The sequence below is a fragment of the Parastagonospora nodorum genome (assembly GCF_000146915.1).
Source record: "Parastagonospora nodorum SN15 chromosome Unknown scaffold_11, whole genome shotgun sequence".
In the NCBI taxonomy this organism is placed as follows: domain Eukaryota; kingdom Fungi; phylum Ascomycota; class Dothideomycetes; order Pleosporales; family Phaeosphaeriaceae; genus Parastagonospora; species Parastagonospora nodorum.
The window spans coordinates 375,631-401,396 of record NW_001884559.1 but is presented as its reverse complement, the minus strand read 5'-3'; the positions used below and the strand labels follow the sequence as shown (position 1 = coordinate 401,396).

Below are 25,766 nucleotides of genomic sequence, written 5' to 3'. Positions count from 1 at the left end.
GGCGACTATTAGTTCTTCATCCTCTTGTTGCCTCCCACCCGTGGGCTTTGCTTGACTTTGGTGCCGTTCATCCCGTCACCATCGTCCATGTCCATTTTGGCAGTACTTCTCCGCCGCTTGCCTGCCATGTTTGGCGATGTGTTGACGCTAGCAGTGTGGGAGCTTGTACTTTGCTGCTTAACCATAGCATGGGAGTTGGGCGACGGAGTGTGCATCATGCCGGGGGATCCGTTCATGCCATTCGGAAGAAGCTGGTTCTGCAGGTGTGGGGACATGAACATTGGTGGGCCTTGCTGACCAGGCCCGGGTGGTCGTGCTCCTGGTGGCATGTTTGGTTGCGGCATTGAGTTCGCTTGGCCCATGGACGCCGGGTCTCTACTTGATATCCAGTGCTCGAGGGCTTCAGTCGGGACCATGTTGCTATGTTCTTGATAGTGAGCCATTAGGCTCGTCATGTTGTTCATCGTTTCGTATATCTGCCGTCGTCAGCATCCATGCTGTGCATTTTCCTCTTCAGTGTACTGACCTCGAGGTAGCTTTGCAGCACAGGTGGCAAGCCCAGATCCGTCACGCCAGCGGATGGCAATTTGGATATTGGAATAAAGGGTTCCGGAGCTTCCATGCCTCGTTGCTGCTTCAATTTTGCGTTCTTGCTCATCCGTGGCGATTGATTTGGGTTTTGCTGGTTTGGCGAGGGGTGAACAATCAGGCTCTTAAGCACTGAATGGGGTATGTACTCTTGATGGCCTTCGCCTTCAAATTGCAGCCACTCCATCTTTTCTGATTCGGACCAGAAAGCTGTGAGCTTTCCCCGATAGACAACTTGGCATTGATTCCTGTAAGTGTAGATGAACTTGGCGCGGTCGCAGGTGACTTTGAGCTCAGATCCTGATGCCTTTTCCGCAGATCCGTCCAGGGTGATTTGAAGGTTGGTAACGTCGGTGTTGAACAATGTGAAGAAGTAGCGCGGCAAAGCAGCATACACAATCTCGAACTGTTTGGTCCTCTCCGATCCAGTGGAAAAGACGCAGTGTATGAATGACCCTGTCACCGAGAAGAACTTCTCGACGAAGGACTGCCATCGTTCCACAGTGTTCCCTTGCATATCGGCAGTGCCAAATTTTCCCATTTCGGCGACAAAGTTCATCAGCTTCAGCATGCCAGTGCCGCCAGTCGCGCCAGCTTGTGCCTGCTTCATCATGGCCATGTTCCGGGCCGCCACTTGTTGAACCTGGGATGCCTGTGCCTGAACTTGCTGTTGCGCTTGTTGCGCCATGGCTGGATTTCGCTGGATTTGTGCAGGGTTTGGCTGTTGCTGATTTGGCTGCTGCGGTAAGCTTTGGGGCTGCGAGGGAGCCGGTGTCTGCTGTCCTGGCTGTGGGCCAGATTGCTGCTGCTGTTGTTGTTGCTGTGCCTGCTGTTGGGCTTGTTGCTGCTGCTGTTGCTGTTGCTGCTGTTGTTGGGCTTGCTGCTGCTGCTGCTGCTGCTGCTGCTGCTGCTGTTGTGCCTGCTGCTGAGCCGCCTGTTGCTGGGCTTGCTGTTGTGCTTGTTGTTGGGCCTGTTGTGCCTGTTGTGCCTGTTGTTGTTGCTGCTGCTGCTGCTGCTGTTGTTGCTGTTGCTGCTGCTGTTGGGGCGGAGGCTGTTGAGGTGGTGGCTGTTGTGGGGTGGGAGGAGGAATAGGAGAGGCGTGCCCTTGGTGGCTCATGGCTGATGGCGGACGAAGAGGTCCTTGCTGGGTTTGCGAGGTTGGAGGTCCCGAATTCGCATTCTGACTGTGATTGCTCTGTTGAGAATGTGCTTGCTGCATTGCAATGGCTTGCACCTGCGCTTGATGTTGCTGTTGTTGTTGCATTTGATGTTGTTGCTGCTGGTGCGCTGCTTGCGCTTGTGCCATGGCCGCAGCCTGTTGTGGGCCGCCTTGCTGCTGGTTCTGCATTTGCTGCTGCTGTTGCTGAAGCTGGAGGTGTTGGGGAAGGTTCACGAAAGGCTGTGTTCCCATCTGTTGCCTCATAGTGGCCACCTGTTGCGGAGTCATGTTCGGCATCTGGTTCGGGAAACCCATGCCCATGCCACCTTGCTGCTGGAGCATGTGTTGCTGTTGCTGGCGCATGTATTGCTGCTGGGCATTCCGCTGTTGCTGCAACATTGTAGGATTCACTGTCTCACGTTAGCATGATACGAGGGAAAGGAGTTTGTGAGCTTACTCATTTCCGGGATGTTGCTGCTGTTGCGCAAACATATGCGCCTGTTGAGGCTGGCAGATGCGACAGTGCATGCGCGTTTGGCCCCATGCCAGGCTGCATGCCCATCATGGGCCCTGCTTGGCTCACAGCGCCGTTGGGGCCTGATACGCCTGGGTGCATACCAGGAGGCATTTGCTGGCCAGGATTTGGTCCTGGGCCGCCCATGGGGTGGCCATGCGGCATGCCTTGCGGATGCATACCGGGGCCATGGGGATAGCTTGTGGTCATCATCTTGCGGGCTCCTCAGTCAAAAGCGTGCGGGCAGGCGCAGAATGTGCTATCAAGGTGCCACCGAAAGGTCAGAAATGGTGGTAGAAATGTGCAAAAGCGACCGGGAACTGCGCTTCGAGATTACGGGCGAGATGCGTGCTATCGTTCGCGATGCATGCGGGTGGGGGCGGTCTCGGTCACGTTACGAACAGTACAGGAGGAACGTGTCGCGCCGGCTGCAAACACGTCCAAAAAGTGTTGCGGGAGATGGACGCAGATCCGAAGTTCGCGTTGAGGATGCGGTGGCAGACCGCGACGGAGCCGGTAGCGTGAAAGTCGCGATCGGGCACTGGCCGGGGGCAGGCCGGCGAACGAGCGCGCGACGACGGAGATGGGATGATAAGGATAGAGCGTGTCCTCGCGCAGAGTGCAGCGCAGAGGTTCACGATGACGCTGGGGTGGTCAACCGATGTTGGTGGGTGCTACAGCCAGATCAGATATGGCGCGATGTCGTCTCGAGTGCTATCGTGTCGCATCCGTGCCGCCAGCGCAGTGAGGTGGGCAGGAGCGGTGTCGGATCAGGCTGCACTTGACGAAGTCGTGAGTCGTCGATGGAGTCGTATGCGACGGTGCATCCACTCGCGACGAGGGTGCAGGGCCTGGGGAGGAAGTAGCCAGGAACGCGGGCGCGGTCGTGGATAGTCTTGCAGTGAGATGTGATGAGGGTGGGTGCTGATCGGCGACAGGTTAGGGGCGGGCTGTCCTGCGTGGCTGGGCACACGAATCTATCCGGACTGCATTGCGTTCCTACCACTTGGAAAACTTCACCGCCAGGAAATGTGTTTCGGCCGTAACAGGATACGTCTATTGCACTATGCTGAGAATCCGCCAGTTTCTTTTTCTATTCGCGATGCTGGCCCAAATCGTGGCACTCGACGATGGCAAAACCTTCTAGCGCTAGTCTTGATACAATCACATCACGTGCAAACGAAATCTTGGCGCGCTAACTGCTCGACCTGGAACTTTTCTTGACCAGGAACTTTCCTCGTTACTTCCTCTCCGAACATCAACAACGCGTCTCTGGCGCGCGACGCTCACGTTGCAGCTAATATGCTCTAGTTGCAGGTGAGCGTCTATACACCACTGGTAAGTCCTTCTGCACCACCTCTCTGCTCTTTCCTGGAGTGATGATACCTTACACATCTTCTTTCTCCAACGGATTCGACCTTGAAGAAATTTATGCTGTCCGGGTGCCTCTCGCAGGGTGCTTGATACTTGCCAGTACTTTCGTCTGACCTCACCTTCTACCACTACTGCACTGCTCTTCTTAGCCGGTTCAGCCTGCTAACTTGCGTCGCACAGATTTAGTCCGCCAAATTCGCTACCTAGCTTTGCGCAAAGCTTGAGACGCAGCGCATGTACCCTATACTATCCGTTGCGTTCTATAAGCCTCCTTGAGGACATCGTGGGATGCGTCGGTCACGACACAGGACACTGGCATGGTTTGCCTGGGTCGAGCACTTCCGAGAAGTGGATGGCTAACAATAGGTGCCTGCGACATTTCATCGCTTGCCGGGTTAGTGCCAACACTTTTTTTTTCTCCGCTCCCCTTTCATGATGAAACATTTCCACATTCGCAGTTTCCACGCTAGCCATCAATTGAACCTACAACCGATGTGCCATGAGCGCGAATACCTTCCTTGGATGTCTGATCCGTACAACGCACAACCTTTGTTGCATTTACAATCCAGCGATACATCTGCTAACATGGTTGCATAGATTTTTCGTAATCATCGGAGGTTACAAAGCCTAATCGCACTGCTGGTATATGTTTGTTGTTTCATAGGTACTTTACTTAGGTAGTCGCTAGCTGAACAGCGCAAATGCATATATTGAAGCTTATCTATGTCCACTGTTGCCTCTGTGAATTGATGACACTACCAACCTTTGTGCCTCTGACGTTCCCTTTCTGTCAGATTATATGTGTACATCAGCTCACTTGTTGTTTGCAAGCTCTGGTATGTTTCAACATATAGGCAACAGTCTCAGATTGACACAAACAACATCATATACCACTCCTCCCTAATACCTCACCCTCACCCCCTCGCCCTCCAACTCCACCGGCTCTCCCGAAACATAATGCACAGGCATGCTATCCAACTCATTCGACCCCCCCGCATCATGCATCTCCATCTCCTCCTGCGTCCTCCCCCTCTGATACCACTTACTCTTCACAACCCCGCCGCTCTCGATCGCCGGCGTGCTTTCATTCGGATACACATCCACCGCGCGCCTGCGCCGCCGCAGCCGGCACATGACCAAGAATCCCGCGATGAGCGCGATGAGCAGCGCAGCACCGACACCCGCGCCAACGCCTATCCCTATTTTCGTGCCGCTCGAGAGACCTGAGTCGGTGTCGGCGGTATTGGGTGGGTTTGTTTCCACGCGCTGGCCAGCAGAGTTTGTCAACGCTGGTGTAGGCGTCGGCGTGAAGTCTACGCCGATCTTCTGCGCGAGAGAGGTTGCGTATGCGACGGGGAAGAGCGACAAGTCCTTTGCTTCCCAGGCGACATACAGCGGATCTGCAATGGCGGTGCCGCGGGTCATGGTTGTCATGTTTGACACGGTGGATTGGTCGTTTATGACTTGTTCGTAGAAAGAAGAAGACACGCCGTTTGTGTATGTCGTTGTGTAGAGCGCGCGGACAGGGAGCGGGGTGGAGATGGCGCTGACGCACATTGGTATGGGGCTGTTTTGGATTGTACGGAGGGAGAGGGATTGGCCACTCTGTGGTGTTAGTATTGTTATAGAGTAATTGGGATGGGAGATGGTATGGTACCTTTTACAACACTGCGCTTGCCACATTGTTCTTGTGCCGGCTTCATATTTGGTAATGCTTGCGATTGTTTGGCCTTGTGTACACACGCCTGGACTGAAATGCGGGCCTCTTATCCGCTCAGGTAGACATGAGTAGTATGTCGGGTCGACTGGGGGAGCGTAGCCATCGCGAGAATACGTGCTCCAAGCTATGCCCGCTGTATCTGCCGCGACATATCTATCCTCGCAATTGAACGAAGCAGGAGGTGTGAAGAAGGTAGTAAGAGCAGGAACAGTTGCGGTCGCTATGTACTGGGGTAAGCTACCCACAGTAGTGGTGATCGACATGGTGCAGTTTGGGAACAAGGACGTGGCGAGCAAGAAACAGGCCAGAGGACGATATATTAGTCTGGCCCTGTAAGGCATCCATCCCCTAATCACACATGTAAGATGCTGCACACTGGCGTTGTTGACGGGTTTCGTGCGGCTGACATTAGTGGCTGGCCCGAAATAATGGTGGCGCCTATGGCTTCGGCTCCAAGCGAAAGAGCAACCTCGTAAAGGAGTGCATTTCTATACGTTGTCGCAGTAATTTCGCCTCATGCGGTTGTCTAACAATGGTGGAGCAAACATGGCTGCGTTGAGCTCCTGTTTGGTGGGGTATCGGAATGGGAGGCTGAGTGTCATGGACTGGTGGTGGCTATGTAGGTCGGAGCTCGAGTGACCGATGCATGCTGTCTAGCCGCTCGTGCCACGAGAACCTCGACCACTAAATCGCGGCGTTGCGATTGCAATGTGAGAAGATGCTTCCTGTAGTTCATGTAAGTAAGGTTTCTGCCATGTGAGACCTACCACGTGTGTAAGAGAGGTGTTCCGCAACCAAGAGGTATAAAGTCGAAGAGACACTACAAGCACAATTGCTCACCAATGGTGATAGACGCGAGCTGATTGCGCCTGCCGAGACATGTCGAGTATGATGGATTGTATAAAACTCGCTAAATCTTCCAAATATTCTACACCCAATGCCTTTGCACAAGAGAAGGCTCTATGCGCGAGCCCGAAGAATTACTGCTCGCATGAACAACTCAGACGCTCGCGCTGTATCACATCTGTGGTCGAGTGCAGACGCGGTGAGGATACTACTGTCGACAAAGTCGAGGTCGTCCGCTCAATCGTGGAACTTCCTGTTCTCGTTCTCGCCGAAGAGCGTGACTCGGATGGATGGCAGAGCTTGGGTCTCGAGGAGCCTCAGACGCTCCTCGAAGGTGTTGTTGATGTCGATCTTTCCGCCAGTGCCAACAATCATGGCACCACCAGCACTACGCTATGTTAGCTAGGAACCCCCACATACGACCACGCAAACTTACGATCCCTCGGGAAGCGGGTCGCTCTCGTCAATGGTGATGGCAACGTCCTTGTTGACCTTGCTCTTGTACTCCTTCTGTGCCTCCTCAATGGCCTTCTTGGTGAGGTCGTTGTCCGCCTTCCTGACCTTGACCTGCAGCTTGTCCTCGTTCAGTGCGTATGCGCCCTCAAGGATCAGGTTCTTCATGACGTCCTGGTACTTCTTCTTGTCCTTGGCCACGTCGCCCAGCTTCTTGTTGGCGTCCTCGAACAGCCTGTTGAGCAGCTCCTGCCTCGCACTCAGGGTCCGTAACCGCGACTTGTTGGAGACGGTGGAGCGGGTGATTTGCTGGGACATGGCGGCCTGCTTGAACTTCTTCTCGTAGGACGTGTCGATGGACGCGGTTTCTTGGCGGACGAGCTTGGACTTCTCGATTGCGAACTCCTCGTCGGCCTTGAGGCGGATTTCGTTGGCCTTCTCCATGGCCTCCTGGCGGATAAAGGCCGTCATCTTCTTCAGCTCTCCGGCGACCTGCCATGGCGAGCGTGGTTAGCTGGTGCTGCAGGTACCTGGGACCTACTGTTGACGTAGTTGGTGGGGAGCTATGGCGCTGCGGGCGGTGCGAGCTGTCTGAGGCTTACCTGGTCGTCGGAGAGGGCGTGTGCTTGCGACATGATGGCGGGTGTGTGTGAGATTGCTGGATGTGGCGGAGGTGCTCGGGGTGGTGCAGCGGGCGTTGGTCGGCGCAGGCAGATGATGGAGTGGGAGCTTGGAGTTGAAGGTTCACGGGCCACCAGCAAGCTCTCGGAGCACTGATTGGCGATAGCCCGCCGGTGGATGCTTGCTGGCCAGCGATTATGTCAGGACGCTAGGGTTACAGAAGGCCTGCATGCGGTGTCGCTATGCAATCTAGCCGTCCGCCGCGGCGAATATAACCTTCTGGACCCCCTTATAAACATCGCTTCTATTGCAGCAGCAGAAGAAGAAGCAGTCCGTTGTCGCGTTGCGCATTCGAGACTCATCGTCATCACCAGACCGCGCACCCCTGTTCTCCGCGTCGGCTCGGCTGCCCCAATCGTCCCGTGCCCTTCTTCACTCACCGCAGTGTGACGTTGATCGAGAGCCACAGGACACGAGAGAGACACGCCCTCAGTCACCGACATCCTTCACCCCGGCCGCCTCTTCGCCCTGCATATTCACAGCATGCGTTCGCAGTACAGGTAGCATCGGCTTCTCGCGGCGACACCACACGGCCAGGAAACATGGTGGAACTATCGCCGGGCGCCAGCGTTGCTGTGAGTATGCTACACCATGCGGCGACTTTGTTGCGTGGGGTTCTTTTATGAATCGTTCTAACATGTACTGCAGCTAGGAGTAATCGTGGGCCTCCTTTCCACCAGCATACAGAGCATCGGCTTGACGCTGCAACGCAAATCGCATTTACTCGAGGAAGAGAAGGAAGACGACTATGACAGGAGACCGCCCTACAAGCGGCGGAGATGGCAGGTAAGCATGACACTGCGCATCCAAAAGTATTTCCACTAACGCACCCAGCTGGGCATGCTCATGTTCGTCGTGGCGAATATCGTCGGCAGCACCATCCAGATCACCACCCTACCACTCCCTGTGCTCTCCACCCTCCAAGCCTCTGGCCTCGTCTTCAATTCCATCTGCGCCTCCATTATCCTGAGCGAACCCTTCACGCGCTACTCCTTCATCGGCACCACGCTCGTTGCGATTGGCGCATTGCTCATAGCACTGTTCGGCGCCATCGCAGAACCGTCGCACAACCTCGATCAGCTGCTCGTCCTGTTAGGACGAAAGAACTTTCTGGCATGGATGTTCTCCACCCTCTTCGTCGTTATTCTCTTGATCATCGCCAACTGGCTCCTCAAGCGTGTATATCCCCGGACGACACCTCGATTACGACTGGTACGAGGCATGTTCTTTGGATGCATAAGCGGTATATTGTCCGCGCATTCGCTCCTCATTGCAAAAAGTGCAGTCGAACTGCTCGTGCGCACTATCGTGGACCGTCATAACCAGTTCGACCGCTGGCAGTCGTGGATGATTCTGATTGGTCTGGTTGTATTCGCTCTCACTCAGCTCTACTACATGCATCGTGGCTTGAAGCTGTGCAGTACCAGCGTGCTGTACCCTCTCGTATTCTGTATATACAACATCATCGCCATCATTGACGGCTTGATCTACTTCCACCAGGGCGATCGACTGTCGGGCCTCCATGCAGGTCTCATTGCGCTTGGGACGGTCATTCTACTGGCAGGAGTGGTTTGTTTGAGTTGGCCGACTGGAGGACGCCGAGGATGAGCCCACTTCGCCTGTGGTGAGCAAACACACGGGCAAGGTGCCAATGCCGCAGACCGCGCTGCAACCGGGCATCGGCCTTGTGCACGGCCATCTCATCGATGAGCCCGAGGAACCACTCGACATTGAAGCCGAAGAGCCAGGTCAGCATGGATCCTTGTCAGAACAAGCCAAGCGGAAGTCAGTCGATGAAAGAACACCACTGTTGCAGCGAGCTGGTACTGGCCCAGGAGCACTCACATTATCACCTCGTCCATCAAGGCGGTCGGCACCGGAGTCGCAACAGAGCGGCGGGCGCGCAAGTCCTTCAGTGCGCAAGCCGAACCGGAGGCGGCGAATGACAATATCTGAAGAGACGGATGAGATTTGGGCGGAACTCAATGACCGAGACTCGCTCCATTCACCAGCAGTACGATCTGTAGATCTAGAGAGGCGGCCAAGATCTGGGACACTACCCGCCCGACGAAAAGTTTCGCAATCGAGTTGGCTGACGCAAACGCGAAGACGTTCATGGTTCGATAGCCTGCGAGGTCAGTCGAATAGAAGCGTATCCCAGGGCAAGCAACCAGTAGACAGCTCGTCAGGACTACTCGATCACCCAGACCCGCAAGACGACGACCATTCCGACACGGACAACGTGCTTGATTCTACCCAACAAAGGCGAGGAACATGGGGCTATGGCCAGCAACGAAGCCAAAGCCAGGACGCATTAGGAGACTGGTTCAAATTGAAGTGGTGGCGCAAGCGCTGGCGGGAAGGCGACGAGCATGAAGAACACGAAGAACGATGATATCCAGATACCTCGCAACCCTAGAATACATTACTTATATTACCTTTCTGAAGCCTGCAAGAGGTGCTGTGAGCCAAGACATTTCCTCTTATTAATCGAACAGGTATCTGCCCGCAATAGTCCACGCAGCCCAGATAGGTAGTTGTATCCTAGCGATAAGCCCCCAGCCAACCACAGTGAATGCACGGCTTACCCCACCACGCACCTCAAGAACTCCGCCATCATACCCGCTCAACGTTGTTACAAAGAGTCGCGGCAGCACACGGCCTGGATTTACACCGAAAGCTTAGCAGCACGTGCCGATGCGGGAACATGCATGCACGTCTTCCCGATGTGGTGTTGTGATCCCAAACATGCATGAAGTGTGAACAGGGGTGGGCGATGGATGTAGAGTGGGGAGCATCAGGCTGAGCATGAAGCGGAGTGTATATAAACTCCTCACTGCACATGAAATCTCCTCTCGCCACGTTCCCATAAACTCGACATCAGCCATATCCGCCACGATGCCCGCAATGCAGTATTTCGAGAAAGCCCAATCGAGCTTCAAGCCGCCGCTCGTCGCGAATGAAAATGCGTACTTGGGTGATGTTGGGAGTTCGTACGTACACTCACATACTCACACACTACACCTCCCAGACGTTTCCGGATGCAGAAAGCATGTATGTGCTAATACATCTCTAAAGTCAATCCACATCCCCATCCACCCCGATATCCGGCGGCTTCTACCGTCTCGAAAAAGGCACGCCGCTGGACTACACGTACTCGTATGATGAGATGAAGATTGTGCTCGAGGGGCATTTTTACATCAAAGGTACGTCGTTTGTACCAACCAAGGGAAGTCGATGTGTGGGCTAATGAGTTGTGTCTAGATGAGACGGGCAGAGAAGTCAAGGCGGAAAAAGGCGATGTGTTTTTGTTTCCAAAGGGCAGTCGAATTATTTTTCGCACGGATGAGTATGGGCTGGCGTTTTTTGTAGGGCAGAGGGAGAAAGATACGCTGTAGGTAGGATATATGAAAATACAATAGGGCGCATATCTTGGCGATACTGATTTTGGAAGCTCATGGTAATCTGGAACCCACATGTCAGTAACATCGGTTGTATTGTCCTTCACTGACTTCCTGAACCTGTTGACCTAGTGATGCTCAGACAAAAGGCTCGGTTTCCCCTTCACACCACGCCATGATTTTAGCAGTCACGCCCGTCCCTCTCTCAGAAACCCCCTTCAGCGAAGCCTCAATCCTTCCGGAACATCTCTCCAAAGCGACCCCAGGATACCAAGCCAGCACTCTGGGATGAAAGAAAGAGATGATTAGAAATTGCCCCACAAGGCATTCGAGCAGGGACTTTTGGTGAAGACCAATGTGCTATGTTATGTATGGCACGTCTTCCATGAAGGTCTCAATTCTCAGAATGAAGAGGTCGAAGCTGGACTAGCGAAAGGAAAGATTTGGCTAGGGCCTCAATGTCTGATAATCACTGCGCCATTCTCATGCGTACATCCAACGACTCTGGTAAAGCCATTTGTAAGTAGTGGATTCTACCCCAGTGTCTCCTGGACCACCGCCTCAACATGTAGTAGGCAATTTCGACAATACATCTTCAAGCCCAGAGACAAAGTCACTGCAGATGTCGAATACGAAGAAGGTGAAACATTTGCGGAGCACTATGGTAAAGTTTCCGGCACCGTTCGTTTGAGGCACTGGACACTGTATGTGTTGCTGCATCGACAGCTCTTGAGTTAGCAGCGCCTCGTGCTATCAAGTCGTATCCATGACTCTGGGAAGACAAGCCACAGATAACGGCTGGGAAGCAGCTATCGGATACCTGCAGTAAGCAGTATGTTGGCCTGTGTAACACAGCACGACTCAGTAAACATGACACTACTGACTCCAAGCCCATTCCACTGCCAATAATTCGGATCCTAGAGGTGGTAGTCACATTGCATTTGCCGCGTATACTGTGGGTGGTTAAATCAGAGCTCAATCTCAGAGACTCAATCATCACTTTTCCACAGCCATCTCTGCACAATGTCCTCACACATTCCCGTACAGGCACTCATCTTCGATCTTCGAATTGGGCGATGTTCTTTTCAGAGGGTCTCGAAATACAAGAACCACCGTCTCACCCTCGGTGATTGGAAATACAGCCTCGTCACCTCCTTGGCACCTATACGCATGTGGCCATCTGTCTCAAGTAGGGTGCTGTGAGCACATAGCTCAGCAACTCGGCCTCGATGCTTCCGAGATGGCTGAAGTATTTGTTCAGGTACACGTTTCTTTGCAGCCAGACGCCGCTGTTTGTGACTCCTTGGGCATAGATTGTTGCATGGATCGCCAGGCGCTGCTTCGCCTACAACATCGAGATAGTAGTTGGGAGCTGGGCTGGATGTACAGATATGGATCGCCAGGCTTGCAGATCGGGAATCAGGGCGTTACGGTAGCCATGTTTTTGAAGGCTCTCCTGTCCCAGAGGTCCTTGCCAGCTATGGTTTGTGAAGCCCCGTTGATGGAGGATATTGCTCTCATAACCTACGCCTGAAAGCGGTTTGACACATCTGCCTGGGTGTCACCAACGTCACGCATGTTATCGAGCAAGAATTAGGCATGATCTGAGCAAGGTGAAGTGCATGTGACCTTATCGATTGTGGACGGCTAAACTTCGGGCCGCGCCATAGTCAGGAACGAGGGAGCTGAGCTTCACATAAACATTACGTCGCCAATTACACTCCCTCACACAACACACGCGATGCTCGTCTCTCTCACAGTCGGCAAAGTCGACGCCGGCGTCGCAGTTCTTCTGACAGAAGATAAACGCCTCGTACGCGCCCATCAGCCCCAATGCTTCCCAAGCTGGTGTCTGTATTCACTCAGGGCTGACCCCCGCGCAGATCGAGTTCCCGTCCATACTACTGCCTCCGGATATCTCATCTGGTAGTATAGTCGACATCAATGTGGGGCGGAACTACGAAGCCGAAGCAGACGCTGCGAAAGCATTCCACGAGCTACAGTCTGAGATATTCCGCACCTTTGGTCAGCGCACCCCAACAGCGCCTAACCTGCGCTGCCGGAATGCCACTCAGACGTCAGTGGTCCTCGAATGGGATCCCATAGACGTCGCGACTGCCGAACTACGGAGCCTCACACTGTACCGCAACGGCAGCAAGGCAGGCACGATACCCAAGCCCGGCGAGGTACACAGCACGAAGCTGAGTGGTCTGGCTGTCGACTCGGAATACACTTTCCACCTGGTATTGAAGACAAGTGCGGGCACATTCAGTAGCGAGAAGCTCAATGTGCAGACACACAAGATGACAGATCTGTCTGGTATCACAATCACACCAGGTCACATGCCAGCAGCGTTACGCGAGTCACTGCAAAGATCTGTCGAGAGAATTGGAGCGAAGATTGCAGATAATGTCCGCATCGACACTACCCACTTCGTCTGTACAGAGGGCAGAGGGCCAGCATGGGAGAAGGCGGTGGAGAACAACATCCCCGTAGTTGTACCAGACTGGGTCATAGGGTGTGAGAGAGAGGGCAGAATTGTCGGCGTACGAGGCTACTATCTAAACGCGGACCCCCGATTACGCAACGTTGGCCCAGGCTCGTCCCAGCAACCACCTCAGCAAGCCCAATCGCAACAGCAACAACAACAGCAGCAACAGCCTCGAAGTCCTGTAGCCAGCCCAAGAACCGAAGTAACGCCCCCAACACCCGAGCAACCTCGACAGGATAGGGACGAGGATGCATCAGCGCCACCTCCACCACCCCCCAAAGATGATGTGAGCGAAAAGAGCCGCACGACAACGCCGGAGCCCAAGTCGCAAGCAGAAGAGCAGAAAGTGAGGACAGAGGACGTCAAGCCACAGAATGAAAAGGAGAAGGGAGAGGGAAGTGAAGACGAATCTGAGCCAGAGCCGAGTAATGAGAAGTCACTGGAGGCTGGCATCCCCAGCAGACCTAAGCCTGGAAAAGCGTCTGTGGAAGACGAAGAGGGTGATGCAAATAGCTTCCAGGAAGTTGACCTGTAGCGCCAATGACAGCCATCGTTATACGAGGATACGATTAAGGTTGTACATTGGGTCTAGTGACCTTCAATCCACAGACCACTATTAGCCAATATTTTTCTCTCATCCGGATCTCATCAAGAAAGTGTGAAGAGCTTGGTTTGGTCTTTGCACGTTCCGTGGTTGCTCCCGAGGCATTCAGCCAAATAAATTACTACGGCACTTGACCAACACTGATTCCAGAATATAGAAAACAAGTCACCCTGAGGCTACACTATAATCTAGCAGGACATTTCGCTGAGCAGCACTGACCCACAGCAACAGTAAGCCAACGATGCATCCTTCGCAGCTTGCTCCGCTGCGCTACAACTCAATCCTACCACGCTAACGTACTCGGACTAATCTGATTGGCCGCTCAACACTGGCGTCGGAGCACGTCTCGGCGCAAATTACCACCGCAACCATGTTAAAGCAGATGAGACGGAACTTCAATCTGACAGATAGTTCTGAACTCACTCCTAAACCTCAGCAATGGCATCTCTCACCTTGCCAAAGATCTTTATCGATCTGCAAATCCCGCTTATGTACCTCACCAACGCCCTCGCTCTAGCAATCGGTCCTAGACACCAGGTCCTGCGCTTGGGCATCACGCTCCCGCTCTTCAGCTTGTTGGCACTCCAGTCGCTGTATCGCGATTGGAGTGGTGGGTGGGGGTTGCACTATGCGCTTGAGGTAAACGTGTGTACGCAGATGTTTATTTACTTCGATTGGAATATCCTTGGAAGTCCCGATAGAGAGCGTTGGCGGAAGATCCGGTACGACGCGGAAGAGCCGGCTGTGAATGGAAACGGACATATCAAGAAGAAAGAAGATGGTGTACCGCAGAGCTTCCTGCAACGCGCGTGGTGGGCACTCAGGTTGTTGACGGGGAATCGATATGTCGGGTGGACTCAGGAAGTTAAGAATGTGCCCAAGGAAGTTAGTCCGGAGTATCCGCGGTTGTGAGTCTCTGATGTTTCGACATGGATGAGCTTTGCTGATCATGGGGATGGGTAGGCTTTTCATCCTTCGCAAGTCGCTGCGGGTTGCATTCTTCCATGTCCTCAGGGAATTCATGTATTCGTACACAGCGGGCTCCCCGTATGGTGCATGGTCTGATATTGTCCACCTTAAGCCCATCAGTACCCTGTCGACCCAGCCATTCTGGACACGCTTCTGGTGGTCATGGGTGGGAATCGTCCTGACGTATTCGGCCATGGAGGAGGCGAATGCTGCGTATGGCGTTCTCAGTGTCGCAACGGGTTTGGCGAACCCGCGAGACTGCCCGAGCGCGTTTGGAGATCTTAGAAACTTGATGAGTTTGAGAAAGGCGTGGTCGTAAGTCGTTCAACTTTTTTGTTCTTGTTTCCCGAGACTAATACCGGAAGGACTGTGTGGCATCAACATTGCAGACGCATTTGCTCGGCACCCGGCATTTTTATCGCACGAGATGTGTTGCGTCTCCGTAGAGGTTCGTTTGCTTCAAAGTATTTCCAGCTCTTCATCGGGTTCGGTATTTCAGCGATTGTACATGGCTGCGCATCGATGTTCGTCCATCGCTCTTTGGAAGACGATGGTGCTTTTGCTTGCTTTATAGGACAAGCAGCTATCATTATGGTAGAAGACCATGTCATCGATTTCGGCAAGCGATTGGGTTTCAAAGACTCTATATTTTGGCGCCTGGTAGGATTCGCATGGACGGTTTTTGCGATCGGTGCAAGCTTTACAGGCTGGACGAGCTGTGTTGTTGATCATGGCATGTGGTTCCACGATCGCACGCGAGACATCTTCGGCGTTGGCCCGCAGATTGTCGCATAGTGAGGCTCTTGGTCCGACCAGAGTGGGGTCAGAAGATGAAGGCTTCCTCCAATCAAACTAGGTGTATCCGATGTATGCTTTTCTTTCCTCTCTTGAATAGACCTGCAGTCTCTCCACTCATGGAGCCATGCATGTATGCTTCACCAATCACCTGCCAGGCTTCGTCTGTTGCTTCTTGTTTCCGGAGGACTAGTGGAATACTGCAGCAGAACAGCACCGCAACCACGTCGCCATCTCTTGCCCGACACGGCGCTGCCCCAATAAGACCTTCGTTCGTTACCAGTAACCTTCTAGCCTTCTTTCGAGCGGTGTCGTGGAATCGCGTCAGGAACGTGTCCAGTCTATGAGCGTAATTATCATCTGCGCGGCGAATGGGGTATGAAGCTGGCCGTCGTAACGGAGGTGGTGATATAGGTCCCTCCATAGGTACAGCTCGAACCAGCTCCTCAAGAGTCTGAGATCCGAATTTCATGTTGCGGTTTAGCTCGAACCAACTTGCGAAGCTCCAATCCACCGGGTCATTTGCGATACAGGCGTGGCACAAATACACAAAGTCCCAGACGTAGTGCTGTGGGGCATAGTCGCAAAGATACTTGTCCTTTCGGCCAAGAACGAGCGATTGAGCAATTCCTTCCAGCCAGTCCATAGGCAGCATGGTGGCTCTCGGAGCCTGTGTTTGGCTTGTTCTTGATTGGACGATAACGTGACCTTGTTCGGCACAGACAAAGCTCCGACACCTGAGTTCGCGATCATCTAGAGCAGCAAGGCCATGTATGGTATCCAAGATGACTCCCTCGCACCACAGATCTTTCATGTCTTCTGAAAATTCTACATTTGCTCTTTTTCTTAGATAAGAACCGGGGGCGTCATATTTCGCTTTCCATATTACGGAGTGAATAGGCCGAAAGTTGCCAATATGCGTAGTGGGACTCTGAGAAACCATGAGTGGAACAGGCGAAGCAAAATCAATCGTTGCGCTCCAGTCTGGTACCCAGGAAGGCATTTCCTCCTCGGAGATAGCTTCGGACGGTCCACCGTAGCGGCTGAAAAGATGCACGAAGCAAATGATGTCCAGATCACCATATGTGTTCCAGTATGCCTGGACAAGCTTAGCGAATTGAGTTTGTGTAGTTGAGCTGTACTCCGCCGGTCCTACAAGGCTACGGTCTTTGCCGGTCACCAAGCCCAGCACGGAGAAAACACGATCTCTGCTATCGGTTGCCGCATGGTTCCCCAGGTACGCCATGAGTGCGATCAGGCTTATCCCTTGGGCATCCGCCTTGGTGTGCAACTGATGGATTCTTCTCCTGTTGAAAGCTCCGGTGAAGGCGTCGCGCGGAACAAGCTCGTGTTCAAATTCGTTGCTAATTGTACTGCACAGGAAGATGCTGTATACAGCACTTTTGAACTTTCCACGACTTATGCTTTCCGAACCGCAGTATAGCTTGGCTTCCTTTGGTAGAACGAACTCTTGTAAAGTCCACACGCGAGTCCACCAGGGTCTGTACAGCAATTTGCTAACCGCCTTACAATTCGAGATGAAATCTGGGTCATCGAGGCTTTCTCTCATTGCGCGGTCGTCTCCGCTGAATGCAACTTGCAAGCTGGCGAGTTTGTGAAGAAATCCGATGGCGCCGGTGCAGTCACTACCAGGCTCTTTCTCTTCTCCCAGCCAGATCACAGCTCGTTTAGCTCTCTTGTAGATGTCTGCCATGATACGAACTTGCTGCTCGCGCTCGTTGCCATCAGTGAGGTTGATGCACAGGCTATCAATCCACCACCAATCATTTTCGTTGAATTCTCCGTTCTCAGTAATCATGTGCAAGAACGGGGCTAGACTGGGTAAGACAGGTAGTGGCCCTCCACTTAGATGAACTTTGATACCGGAGTCTCGTGTGGCTCCCCATACATAGCTAGCCGTGTAGAAAGGAGGGGCGTTCGAGATCAGGAAGGTCTGAAGTTTGCCATCAAAGTCGCCATCTTCACGCCATGAAAGACGAAGCAGACGGATCGAGACGCCATCTATAGAGTCGGCATAAACTGAATCAGCTCTCCGGATGCCGGCATGGATGTCCATAAGAGAAGAGAAAGTGTTTCGGTGGTCACATCGCGCGGACATATTCGGTCGCTAGCGCTAGCCCTATGCGGTAAGGCGTGCTGTTGATGGAAGGAGTCCCAACCAGACTAAATACCCGTTCTTCTCCCACATACATGCGCATCTGTAACATCAACACTATACGAATTTTACGGCCTCTCCAACAGTTAGAGGCTTGGGTTGGAGGCATCTTGCTCCTTGGAGAAGGTGTTCTGGCTAGCTAGGTCGAGACGCCAATTTATCCGATGATTACTACCTGTTCACGACAGCGATGTCCAAAGATGCCCACTATTCGATGCGACGATTACGTGCTCGCCTTGGATGCTCTACCATTTTCATTATACAAGTCCTTCATTCTCAGCGTGTAGCCTGATAAGTGTCGCAAACTGACATTGATACCATTAGCCATCAACGCGCTCACAAGATAAAAGGACCTGTTTTACCTCGTCTCTGGTTCCAAAACTTCACTCCGCAAGCTCTGCGACCACTCATGACTGCGGCTTTCGTTTCTTTGAGTTCGCCACATTGGCTGCTTACAATGCACTGCATCTTGTATATGAACCGGGTCCAATGGCATCCCTGTCGTCCTGCATGAGCTGACCGGCCCCTCGAGGCTGAAGACTGCCACTTTTTGAACTGCTGAACTTCTTTCAAAGAACCGGAGAGCACACAAGTGCGACGTGTCTCCTCAATTCAGCACAAATTAAGCCAATTAACAAATCATAATGTCCCCTATCAACATCTCTGACGTGCTCAACGTGCGGCGCCGGCTTGAACGATATACCCATGGTCAGCATCTCACTCCTCGTCACGCGGACACGGACCGAACGCATAGGAACCGGCGTAATCATGACTCCCATGATAGGGAAAGAAGAAGGCGTTCCTTGGACAGAGGGTATCGATCTGATAATGATTCCTCCAGACATCGCGACGAGAAGAGGGAAACCCGTCGTCGTGCAGAGTCGTCGCGTCGCGCACATCACAAGGACTTCGAGGATCGCCGCCAATCTGATTATTATGAAAGGGATTATGAATTAGGAAAATATGCAAACAGTCCATACACCCCGGAGGGCGAAGCTGCGCCACGAGAAGGAGCACGTGTCAAGCAAACCTCAAAGCTAACGGAGAAGGTCGCCTATAATACCAATGACGAGCTACATGCATTTCAGCAAGATTCTATGGGGAACCTTTCGCGAACGCAAGAGATGCGCATTGAACCACCAGTAGCGGTTGAGCCTACGCCGTCTCCACAAAATGAGTATCTACGCAAACCTAAAGGCGGTCACTCCAGCCATGACGTTGGAGTGGAATGTAGTGATGATTTTGCTGTTGAGACGCGGCGGAGACGAAATGACAGGCCACTTTCGACCGTTACAATGCCTCCAAGCCCACACATATTTACTTCCGGTTTCTCGGAGTCGGGATCAACACCTGGAGAAAGCCCATTATCGGCGTCGAATATCGATCAACCCAACGTCGACAGGCCCTCAAACGCCCCGGTTCCACGTATATTTGTGCCTCGTGATTCGAACGGGATTAGCTTGGAGTCTCCTCCTGCACGGTTCGGCAGCTTTAGAGTCACAACCAGGGGGTCTACGGAAAGCTACATACAGGGAACGGGACCACCACAAGCCTCTAGAGACTCATTGCCTTCACCCATCTCATCTCCACGCTCAAGCATGATTGGTGCCGCATCCTATCAGTATCTCCCATTGGCAGAAGCGGAGTTCAGACTGGTCAGAGTACTGCCGGAGAGGATGTCTACGGTGAAATGTGAGATTTTCCACAAATCTTTCAACGACTCGGTGAAATATACTGCTGTATCATATGCATGGGGCGACAGCGTGGAGAGGAAGCCACTCATGCTAGAAGAAACGATAATTATGGTAGCAACGAGTCTTTATGATGCCCTAGAATCGGTCCGTCAGAAACACCAGGATGTTCTGGTTTGGATTGATGCTTTGTCCATCGATCAGGAAAATGAGTTTGAGAGAGCAAAACAGGTGGGTCTCATGGGACAGATATACAGCCAAGCGGAGACTGTCGCCGTTTGCCTAGGTCCAGAGGCAGACGACAGTCCCGCGGCCATGAAGTTGCTGGATAAGTTAGCCAACAAAACTATGTCTCCTCAAAGCATTCGATCACGAGAAGATGCTCGGGGCTCCGCGGCGTTGGCTGCCCTCTTTAAAAGACAATATTGGAAGAGGCTATGGGTGCGTACTTCTTTGACTGCTTGGGCAACATTCGCTAACCCTTTACCTCTATGTAGGTGGTGCAAGAAGTATTTCTAGCTTCTAAGAAGATGGTGTACTGCGGCGATGCTGTCTTCCCTTGGGAAGTCTACCAACAGGCTGCAGACGCATTTTGGGGTGGCGATAGTGACCTTCATGTTCGCGAAGGACCGTCTAGCTTCCCAGATATTAACAAGCTTCTGCAGCTGGGTGACGAGTCGCTCCTTGAAGTCATGCGCGCATGCAGGAGGAAGCTCAGCGAGAACCCCCGCGACAAAGTTTTTGGCATTCTGGGTTTGTTACCAGCTGCCACACAACGTGAATTGCGGGTGGACTACAGCCAACCGACCAAAGGTGTTTACACCGATGTTGTGGACCTCTTGCTATCTACGACAGGCCGGATCGATGTGATCCGCGAATCAATACATTTCCCCCTCCACACCGGCACTACTGGACTGCCTAGTTGGTGCCCAGATTGTGAGTAACAGATGATAGAAATCCGATGCTCTTTTTTTTCAAATTGAACTGACATCAAGGTATAGGGTCTCATATTCCTGATGTATCTGGCCTTGGTCCTAGCTTCAATTTCAATGCCTCAGGGTCGACGAAAGCGCTATACCGGTTTCGAAACCATAGAAGAACGCTTGAGATATCCGCGATCAAGCTCGATTTCATCAGGGCGACAGGCATCGCAGTTGGGACATTTTGCAAGGCCCAAGACTACCTTATAGCCTTTCTGCATTGGCGGGCGTTGCTGCTCCATGAAATGAATATCAGAGATGGAGACTTGCATCATCCTTTGCACAAAGCATTCTGCAGAACACTGTGTCTTGGCCAGATTCCCGAAGACCAACAACGGCAGCAGCAATGGCATGATATTTGTTATCATGTCTTCTCCTTCTTAATTCGTGAGAGGCTGCCTCGTCTCGCGATAGATGAGGACCTGTGGTCATACGCGGATGCCCCTGTACCTTTCAAGCATGGTGCGCAGCGGAAAGTTCTGCAGGCTGATTTCGGGAATCGTATGATGGGTCGACGATTCTGCATCACGAAGCAGGGAATGATCTGTATGGGCTCCGGGTATATGACGCATGGGGACATTGTCGTTGTGCCACTTGGATGTTCGACACCGATCCTGCTTCGCCCAGTGGGGCAGCGAAACGAGTATGTTTACGTTGGAGACATCTACGTCGATGGTTACATGCACGGGGAGGCTGTTCGAGAGATGGAGACCGGGAAGCCAAGCCGATCAGTATCGAAGTACATTCTCTCTTGAAATAAAAAGTGCTACCAAGCGCTGGCAAAGTTCCTGCCTGCCCTTCCTTAACGAAAAAAGGTGAAGGCGTAGCCTGTGTATATTCAAGGATCTCTACATGATTATGTAGAGAATCTTATAGCTGGTTGTACAGCCAGGCTCCACTAAACAGCGTAGCTCTAAGTGCTATCAGCCCATGTTGTAAGTGCAGAGCGGGTACGAATCTTGCCGCTGCCTGGTAGTGCTCCTTTCCGTATACAGTCGGTTTTAAGCACGCTCTCGCACAAAGAAAGGCCGACAGCCAATCTGGCATCAGTCAGTGTGGTTTCACTGCGGGTACCTTTTCCATACCTTTTCCGAGCCTCACACCAACCGCATATAATATCAAACAAGTATCCGTACCAACATCAAAATGCCCGCAGCACTTCTATCCACCATCACGTCGTCTCCAGCCGCGCAAAATGAGGAGTCTACATCAACTGTGCCGATCTCAGATCAGCAACGCATGCACACGCGACTTTGCCCGACCTTCTGGTCGACCGTTATTGTTCTCCGCAAAACCCCGTGGGGTATGCACGAGCTTCTTCGTGGCCAGTGTCCGTCAGTAGGTTGAGCGCATTATCGCTGTTGGCCACCGAACACCTGGACGCAACGTTCGATAGTTCTACCCCAGGTTCCGATTCTTCTTCGAAGTTTGTTGACCAAAACGTGGGTAGGAAGTTCCGGTGAATTTAGTTCAGACGAATATAGCTTCCGATGCCTCTGTCACCAATGACAAGATGTTCCAGGACGGGATCGTCAAGTGCCCAGGAGGAAGGAGTTGGAGCCATCTACCCGAACATTACCACCCGCGCGCAAAACGAGGCCATCTCTGCCTGAATCTGGGGTACGCTGTGAGGACTCCGACATTCTCCGCGCAGTTCCTTGTTTTGATTTCAGCCTCTTGCTGGCCAAGCCGGTGCGTATGCACAATCACCCAACTTGGCTTGTGCGTGATTGGACGTAGTAACCATCGGCACGTTTTCGCGGAGGTCGCTACTGTGCCCAGGAATTAGTTTTTGGGTCGCAAGTGGGCTCGAGACGAAGTCAAAGCCCAGATTGTGTCGCTTGGCATCTGCCAAACCCCGCCTCTCCCCATGGGCTACACGCGCGCCAGTTCACTTAAGCCCCCACCACTGACACCAAGATGCCGAAAAGAGGCCGAGCCGGTGCTGATCCACAAAACACCTTGTCTTCAAATCTTGGATAGTGATCTCGGCTTCTTGGCCTGTAGAGATTGCCATGGTCACACACTTTCGGTCCTGGGCGAATCCTGGACGTCGCAGAATGACAGATATGTGCGCGTGTACGTATGCTTGGAGACGAATGTAAACTATTTGAAAATATGGAATTCTTAGAAATTGATCTTGGGAAATTGAAGTAGGCATAACATCCGACAATGTGTTTCGACTCCGCGGCACCGTTTGAATCAAGATCAGTTCGTTGATCTCGGCCTTCTTGGCTTAGCGCTTTCACCGGCGGTATCCTAGCTTTCGCTGTGTTCAAAACTCTGGACTTTCGCACTTCCAAGAGTTCGTGGCTTGCCATGACTTTACGCCTGGCTCTTCTCTCGCGACAAGACCCCGAGGACACCAGGATTCCTTCTAGATGTGGTCATCCGACGTGCCTGTCTTCCTCGTCTTACGCTCGGCAGAATCGCTTACCAGCACATCATGGCAATTTCGGTCGCTGACGAGATTCTTGGTATTGCGGGACACCTTCCTCGAAACAGTACGCGAACTGCCGTCACGTCATCAAGATATGAAATGCAGATGAGAAGAACAATAATGAGAAGCAGACCAGTTCCGGCGTTAATGCCATGACTGCCACCAAAGTTTTTGAGTGGGTGTCGCACATATCGGATGCGGTCCAGAACCGCTAGTTCCATCGTTGGAACGCTGCAAACATCCACTCGACACGTTCTGCCAGTGCTGCGGCACTAAGCAAATACTGCCTAGTGATTGGGTTGGAGCTTACTCTCTTCCTACCACGCCACATGTCCCATACCAAGCACCCAACATGGGGAACGATGCTGGGCATGTGCTTCGGCAGCGCCGCCCGCTCCGATCTCGAGCCTCCAAATGCTTCACGCGGCCGGTAAGAAAGTCTTGGTTCTCATGCATGGGTGGATTCGGTGGACCTCGCCACGGGGCCTGTTGACTCGAGAACTTGTCGGGAGATGGCACTATGATTGTTGGAATGTGATAGTCGACTGTGGGGGGATGGAGAAGGTCATTGTATAAAGGCTAGGACCATGTCCCCGGATTGTTACTTCCCCAGATCATCCAGCTAGATTCTGGTGGTCCACTGCTATATTCTCCGCATCTTTACCCCGTTTCAATTTTTCACTTGTGACTTGAATTACAAAATCACATCACCATGGGTCAAGACGAAAAGAATGAGGTCGTCATGCTCGAGCAGCAAGAGACCAGGGATGAGGGCATCCTGAAGCCCGTACCCATCATTCAGAAGACAGATTACTCTGGTGCCTACGAAAAGACCGACCCCAGGGAAATCGCCCTTGTCAAGAAGCTGGACCGATGGATCATGCCTATGTTGTGGTCGATGTACTGGTATGTAACGTATTCTTCGATATCCTCGGTGACTTTTCTAAAAAGAATACCAGGCTCAATTACCTTGACCGTAATGCAATTGCTCTCGCGCGTCTTGACGACCTCGAGAAGGACCTCAACCTTTCCAGCACACAATACCAAACTTGTGTCTCCATCCTCTTCGTGGGATACCTCCTCGGCCAGATTCCCTCCAACATGTTCTTGAACCGAACTCGTCCTTCGCGCTACATGGGCACCTGCATGATGCTGTGGGCTGTTGTCAGTGCCCTGACTGCACTTTCCAAAGATTTCAAGGGTCTTTTGCTGACTCGATTCTTCTTGGGAGTGACTGAAGCGCCTTACTACCCTGGTGCCGTTTACCTGCTTTCCATGTTCTACACTCGCAAGGAGGTCGCTACGCGCATTGCGATTCTCTACACCGGAAACATTCTCGCAACCGCCTTCGCTGGTCTCATTGCTGCTGGTATCTTCCATGGCCTTGGAGACGTTGCTGGAATCAGTGGATGGAGATGGCTCTTTATCCTCCAGGGCATTGTGACTTTCCTCATCGCTGTTGTCGGCTTCTTCTTGCTTCCAGACTTCCCACACAACACTTGGTGGTTAACGCAGGAAGAGCGCGATCTTGCAACCAACCGGATGGCTCTTGACACTGTTGGCAACAAGGGCGAGACTTCAGTATGGGCAGGTTTCCGCCAAGCTGCAAAAGATCCTATGGTCTGGGTAAGCATGCTCATCATCAATGCCAGCCACACCTAAAGCTAACTATCCGAAAAAGGTCTTCGCATTTATGGCGCACATGCACTTAGCAGGTAGGTTTCTTATATACACGTTGCTTTTGGAAGTTTCTAACATGTCTTAGCGAACGGATTCAAGAACTTCTTCCCTACTGTCGTCGAAACTCTTGGATTTGAGGAGCTGATCACGCTTGTACTCACATGCCCGCCGTACCTCATCGCCGGTGCTGTCACTATTGCAGTATCCTGGTCTTCTGGTAAATTCAACGAACGTACGTGGCACATCACCATCTCCAAGTGCGTCGCCACCGTCGGTTTCCTTGTTGCCTGCGCGCCCATCAGCGTCGCAGGTCGCTACACAGCCATGGTAATCTTCACCATCGGTACCTATGGCGTTAACTCCCTGATTCTCGGCTGGTGCGGATCGACATGTGGACAAACCCCTGAGAAGAAGGCTGTCGCCATTGGTATCGTAACGACTATCATGAACGCCTCCTTCATCTGGACTCCTTACTTGTGGCCCAAGTCCGATGGGCCTCGCTACGTCATTGCGCTCAGCTCCTCTGCGGCGTTCTCGATTGCCACGTTTGCGCTGGCGTGGGTGGCAAAGATTGTCTTTATGCGCAGGAACAAGAAGCTCCGCGAGTCGGACGACGAGGTGCAAACTTTCTTCGTCTACTAGATGGCTGCACTGGAATGCAACGGAGGCGAAATGGTTATGCTATGTATATACGACTCATGAAGATGGAGGCAATGCGATTGTGACCAAGAGGTCTGCGCATGAGATGACTGATGCACTCTGAGAAGCGCACCGAAAGCAAATGAACGATTTTTGATTCAAGTCCGACCTCTTTCGTCTCGCTATGTGACTAATTCCTCACTGTTTTCCTGTTTTCTAAGTGTTTGCCATAGCCTGAATCGCTTCATGGCTTTGATGTATACCAGTTTGCACTCTGAAAATGCTTGGAGACATATAGGCTACTTCATAGCTGAACAATGATCATCGGAAAAGCACGCGAACTCAATCAGGTGAATCAGGATCACGGCATTATCTCAAGGCAAAAACATCACATTGCAGGGACTGATATGTTTATACAAAGATGTTGCACGGTAAAAGATCCACTGTGAGGACTTGTTTGTGAATTCGTAAATATGTACTTTAGAACTTAAGAGGCACCATCCAGCCTATACACTTTTGACCAGTCACACCTAAAAGAAATCGTTACGGTACGTCAAGGTTGGCA

The 25,766-nt window shown here is 52.4% G+C and overlaps 15 protein-coding genes across 15 annotated transcripts; 10 read left to right on the top strand and 5 right to left on the bottom strand.

The window, feature by feature from the left end:
* Window positions 1-8: 8 nt before the first annotated feature.
* SNOG_07468 (hypothetical protein) lies at window positions 9-2,146 on the bottom strand (the record flags this gene model as incomplete). The annotated part of the gene is made up of 2 exons (XM_001797750.1): window positions 9-476; window positions 527-2,146. 2 exons carry the CDS (start codon window positions 2,144-2,146, stop codon window positions 9-11), a joined length of 2,088 nt encoding a protein of 695 aa, XP_001797802.1.
* A 2,389-nt stretch (window positions 2,147-4,535) lies between these two features.
* On the bottom strand, window positions 4,536-5,192 carry SNOG_07467 (hypothetical protein; the record flags this gene model as incomplete). The annotated part of the gene is made up of 1 exon (XM_001797749.1): window positions 4,536-5,192. One exon carries the CDS (start codon window positions 5,190-5,192, stop codon window positions 4,536-4,538), a length of 657 nt encoding a protein of 218 aa, XP_001797801.1.
* A 601-nt stretch (window positions 5,193-5,793) lies between these two features.
* On the bottom strand, window positions 5,794-6,236 carry SNOG_07466 (hypothetical protein; the record flags this gene model as incomplete). Its single annotated transcript, XM_001797748.1, has 3 exons — window positions 5,794-5,843; window positions 5,962-6,080; window positions 6,196-6,236. 3 exons carry the CDS (start codon window positions 6,234-6,236, stop codon window positions 5,794-5,796), a joined length of 210 nt encoding a protein of 69 aa, XP_001797800.1.
* Window positions 6,237-6,242: 6 nt separating this feature from the next.
* Window positions 6,243-7,289, bottom strand: SNOG_07465 (hypothetical protein; the record flags this gene model as incomplete). The annotated part of the gene is made up of 3 exons (XM_001797747.1): window positions 6,243-6,589; window positions 6,638-7,146; window positions 7,257-7,289. The coding sequence occupies 3 exons, from the start codon at window positions 7,287-7,289 to the stop codon at window positions 6,439-6,441; spliced, it is 693 nt and encodes a 230-aa protein (XP_001797799.1). The 3' UTR covers window positions 6,243-6,438.
* Window positions 7,290-7,877: 588 nt separating this feature from the next.
* SNOG_07464 (hypothetical protein) lies at window positions 7,878-9,291 on the top strand (the record flags this gene model as incomplete). The annotated part of the gene is made up of 5 exons (XM_001797746.1): window positions 7,878-7,910; window positions 7,984-8,121; window positions 8,170-8,904; window positions 8,930-9,083; window positions 9,152-9,291. The coding sequence occupies 5 exons, from the start codon at window positions 7,878-7,880 to the stop codon at window positions 9,289-9,291; spliced, it is 1,200 nt and encodes a 399-aa protein (XP_001797798.1).
* A 942-nt stretch (window positions 9,292-10,233) lies between these two features.
* On the top strand, window positions 10,234-10,733 carry SNOG_07463 (hypothetical protein; the record flags this gene model as incomplete). Its single annotated transcript, XM_001797745.1, has 3 exons — window positions 10,234-10,328; window positions 10,414-10,541; window positions 10,600-10,733. The coding sequence occupies 3 exons, from the start codon at window positions 10,234-10,236 to the stop codon at window positions 10,731-10,733; spliced, it is 357 nt and encodes a 118-aa protein (XP_001797797.1).
* Window positions 10,734-11,194: 461 nt separating this feature from the next.
* Window positions 11,195-11,565, top strand: SNOG_07462 (hypothetical protein; the record flags this gene model as incomplete). Its single annotated transcript, XM_001797744.1, has 4 exons — window positions 11,195-11,255; window positions 11,279-11,307; window positions 11,337-11,440; window positions 11,478-11,565. The coding sequence occupies 4 exons, from the start codon at window positions 11,195-11,197 to the stop codon at window positions 11,563-11,565; spliced, it is 282 nt and encodes a 93-aa protein (XP_001797796.1).
* Window positions 11,566-11,759: 194 nt separating this feature from the next.
* SNOG_07461 (hypothetical protein) lies at window positions 11,760-12,270 on the top strand (the record flags this gene model as incomplete). The annotated part of the gene is made up of 2 exons (XM_001797743.1): window positions 11,760-11,925; window positions 11,948-12,270. 2 exons carry the CDS (start codon window positions 11,760-11,762, stop codon window positions 12,268-12,270), a joined length of 489 nt encoding a protein of 162 aa, XP_001797795.1.
* A 193-nt stretch (window positions 12,271-12,463) lies between these two features.
* On the top strand, window positions 12,464-13,762 carry SNOG_07460 (hypothetical protein; the record flags this gene model as incomplete). Its single annotated transcript, XM_001797742.1, has 3 exons — window positions 12,464-12,549; window positions 12,620-13,254; window positions 13,468-13,762. Exons 1-3 carry the CDS (start codon window positions 12,478-12,480, stop codon window positions 13,760-13,762), a joined length of 1,002 nt encoding a protein of 333 aa, XP_001797794.1. The 5' UTR covers window positions 12,464-12,477.
* Window positions 13,763-14,269: 507 nt separating this feature from the next.
* Window positions 14,270-15,595, top strand: SNOG_07459 (hypothetical protein; the record flags this gene model as incomplete). The annotated part of the gene is made up of 3 exons (XM_001797741.1): window positions 14,270-14,739; window positions 14,795-15,115; window positions 15,190-15,595. The coding sequence occupies 3 exons, from the start codon at window positions 14,270-14,272 to the stop codon at window positions 15,593-15,595; spliced, it is 1,197 nt and encodes a 398-aa protein (XP_001797793.1).
* A 1,419-nt stretch (window positions 15,596-17,014) lies between these two features.
* On the bottom strand, window positions 17,015-17,414 carry SNOG_07458 (hypothetical protein; the record flags this gene model as incomplete). Its single annotated transcript, XM_001797740.1, has 2 exons — window positions 17,015-17,097; window positions 17,126-17,414. 2 exons carry the CDS (start codon window positions 17,412-17,414, stop codon window positions 17,015-17,017), a joined length of 372 nt encoding a protein of 123 aa, XP_001797792.1.
* A 1,001-nt stretch (window positions 17,415-18,415) lies between these two features.
* On the top strand, window positions 18,416-21,197 carry SNOG_07457 (hypothetical protein; the record flags this gene model as incomplete). Its single annotated transcript, XM_001797739.1, has 3 exons — window positions 18,416-19,903; window positions 19,960-20,398; window positions 20,458-21,197. The coding sequence occupies 3 exons, from the start codon at window positions 18,416-18,418 to the stop codon at window positions 21,195-21,197; spliced, it is 2,667 nt and encodes an 888-aa protein (XP_001797791.1).
* Window positions 21,198-21,588: 391 nt separating this feature from the next.
* Window positions 21,589-22,055, top strand: SNOG_07456 (hypothetical protein; the record flags this gene model as incomplete). The annotated part of the gene is made up of 2 exons (XM_001797738.1): window positions 21,589-21,776; window positions 21,965-22,055. The coding sequence occupies 2 exons, from the start codon at window positions 21,589-21,591 to the stop codon at window positions 22,053-22,055; spliced, it is 279 nt and encodes a 92-aa protein (XP_001797790.1).
* An 833-nt stretch (window positions 22,056-22,888) lies between these two features.
* SNOG_07455 (hypothetical protein) lies at window positions 22,889-23,097 on the top strand (the record flags this gene model as incomplete). The annotated part of the gene is made up of 2 exons (XM_001797737.1): window positions 22,889-22,946; window positions 22,988-23,097. 2 exons carry the CDS (start codon window positions 22,889-22,891, stop codon window positions 23,095-23,097), a joined length of 168 nt encoding a protein of 55 aa, XP_001797789.1.
* A 497-nt stretch (window positions 23,098-23,594) lies between these two features.
* On the top strand, window positions 23,595-25,204 carry SNOG_07454 (hypothetical protein; the record flags this gene model as incomplete). The annotated part of the gene is made up of 3 exons (XM_001797736.1): window positions 23,595-23,788; window positions 23,842-24,512; window positions 24,648-25,204. 3 exons carry the CDS (start codon window positions 23,595-23,597, stop codon window positions 25,202-25,204), a joined length of 1,422 nt encoding a protein of 473 aa, XP_001797788.1.
* Between the last annotated feature and the right edge of the window lie 562 nt (window positions 25,205-25,766).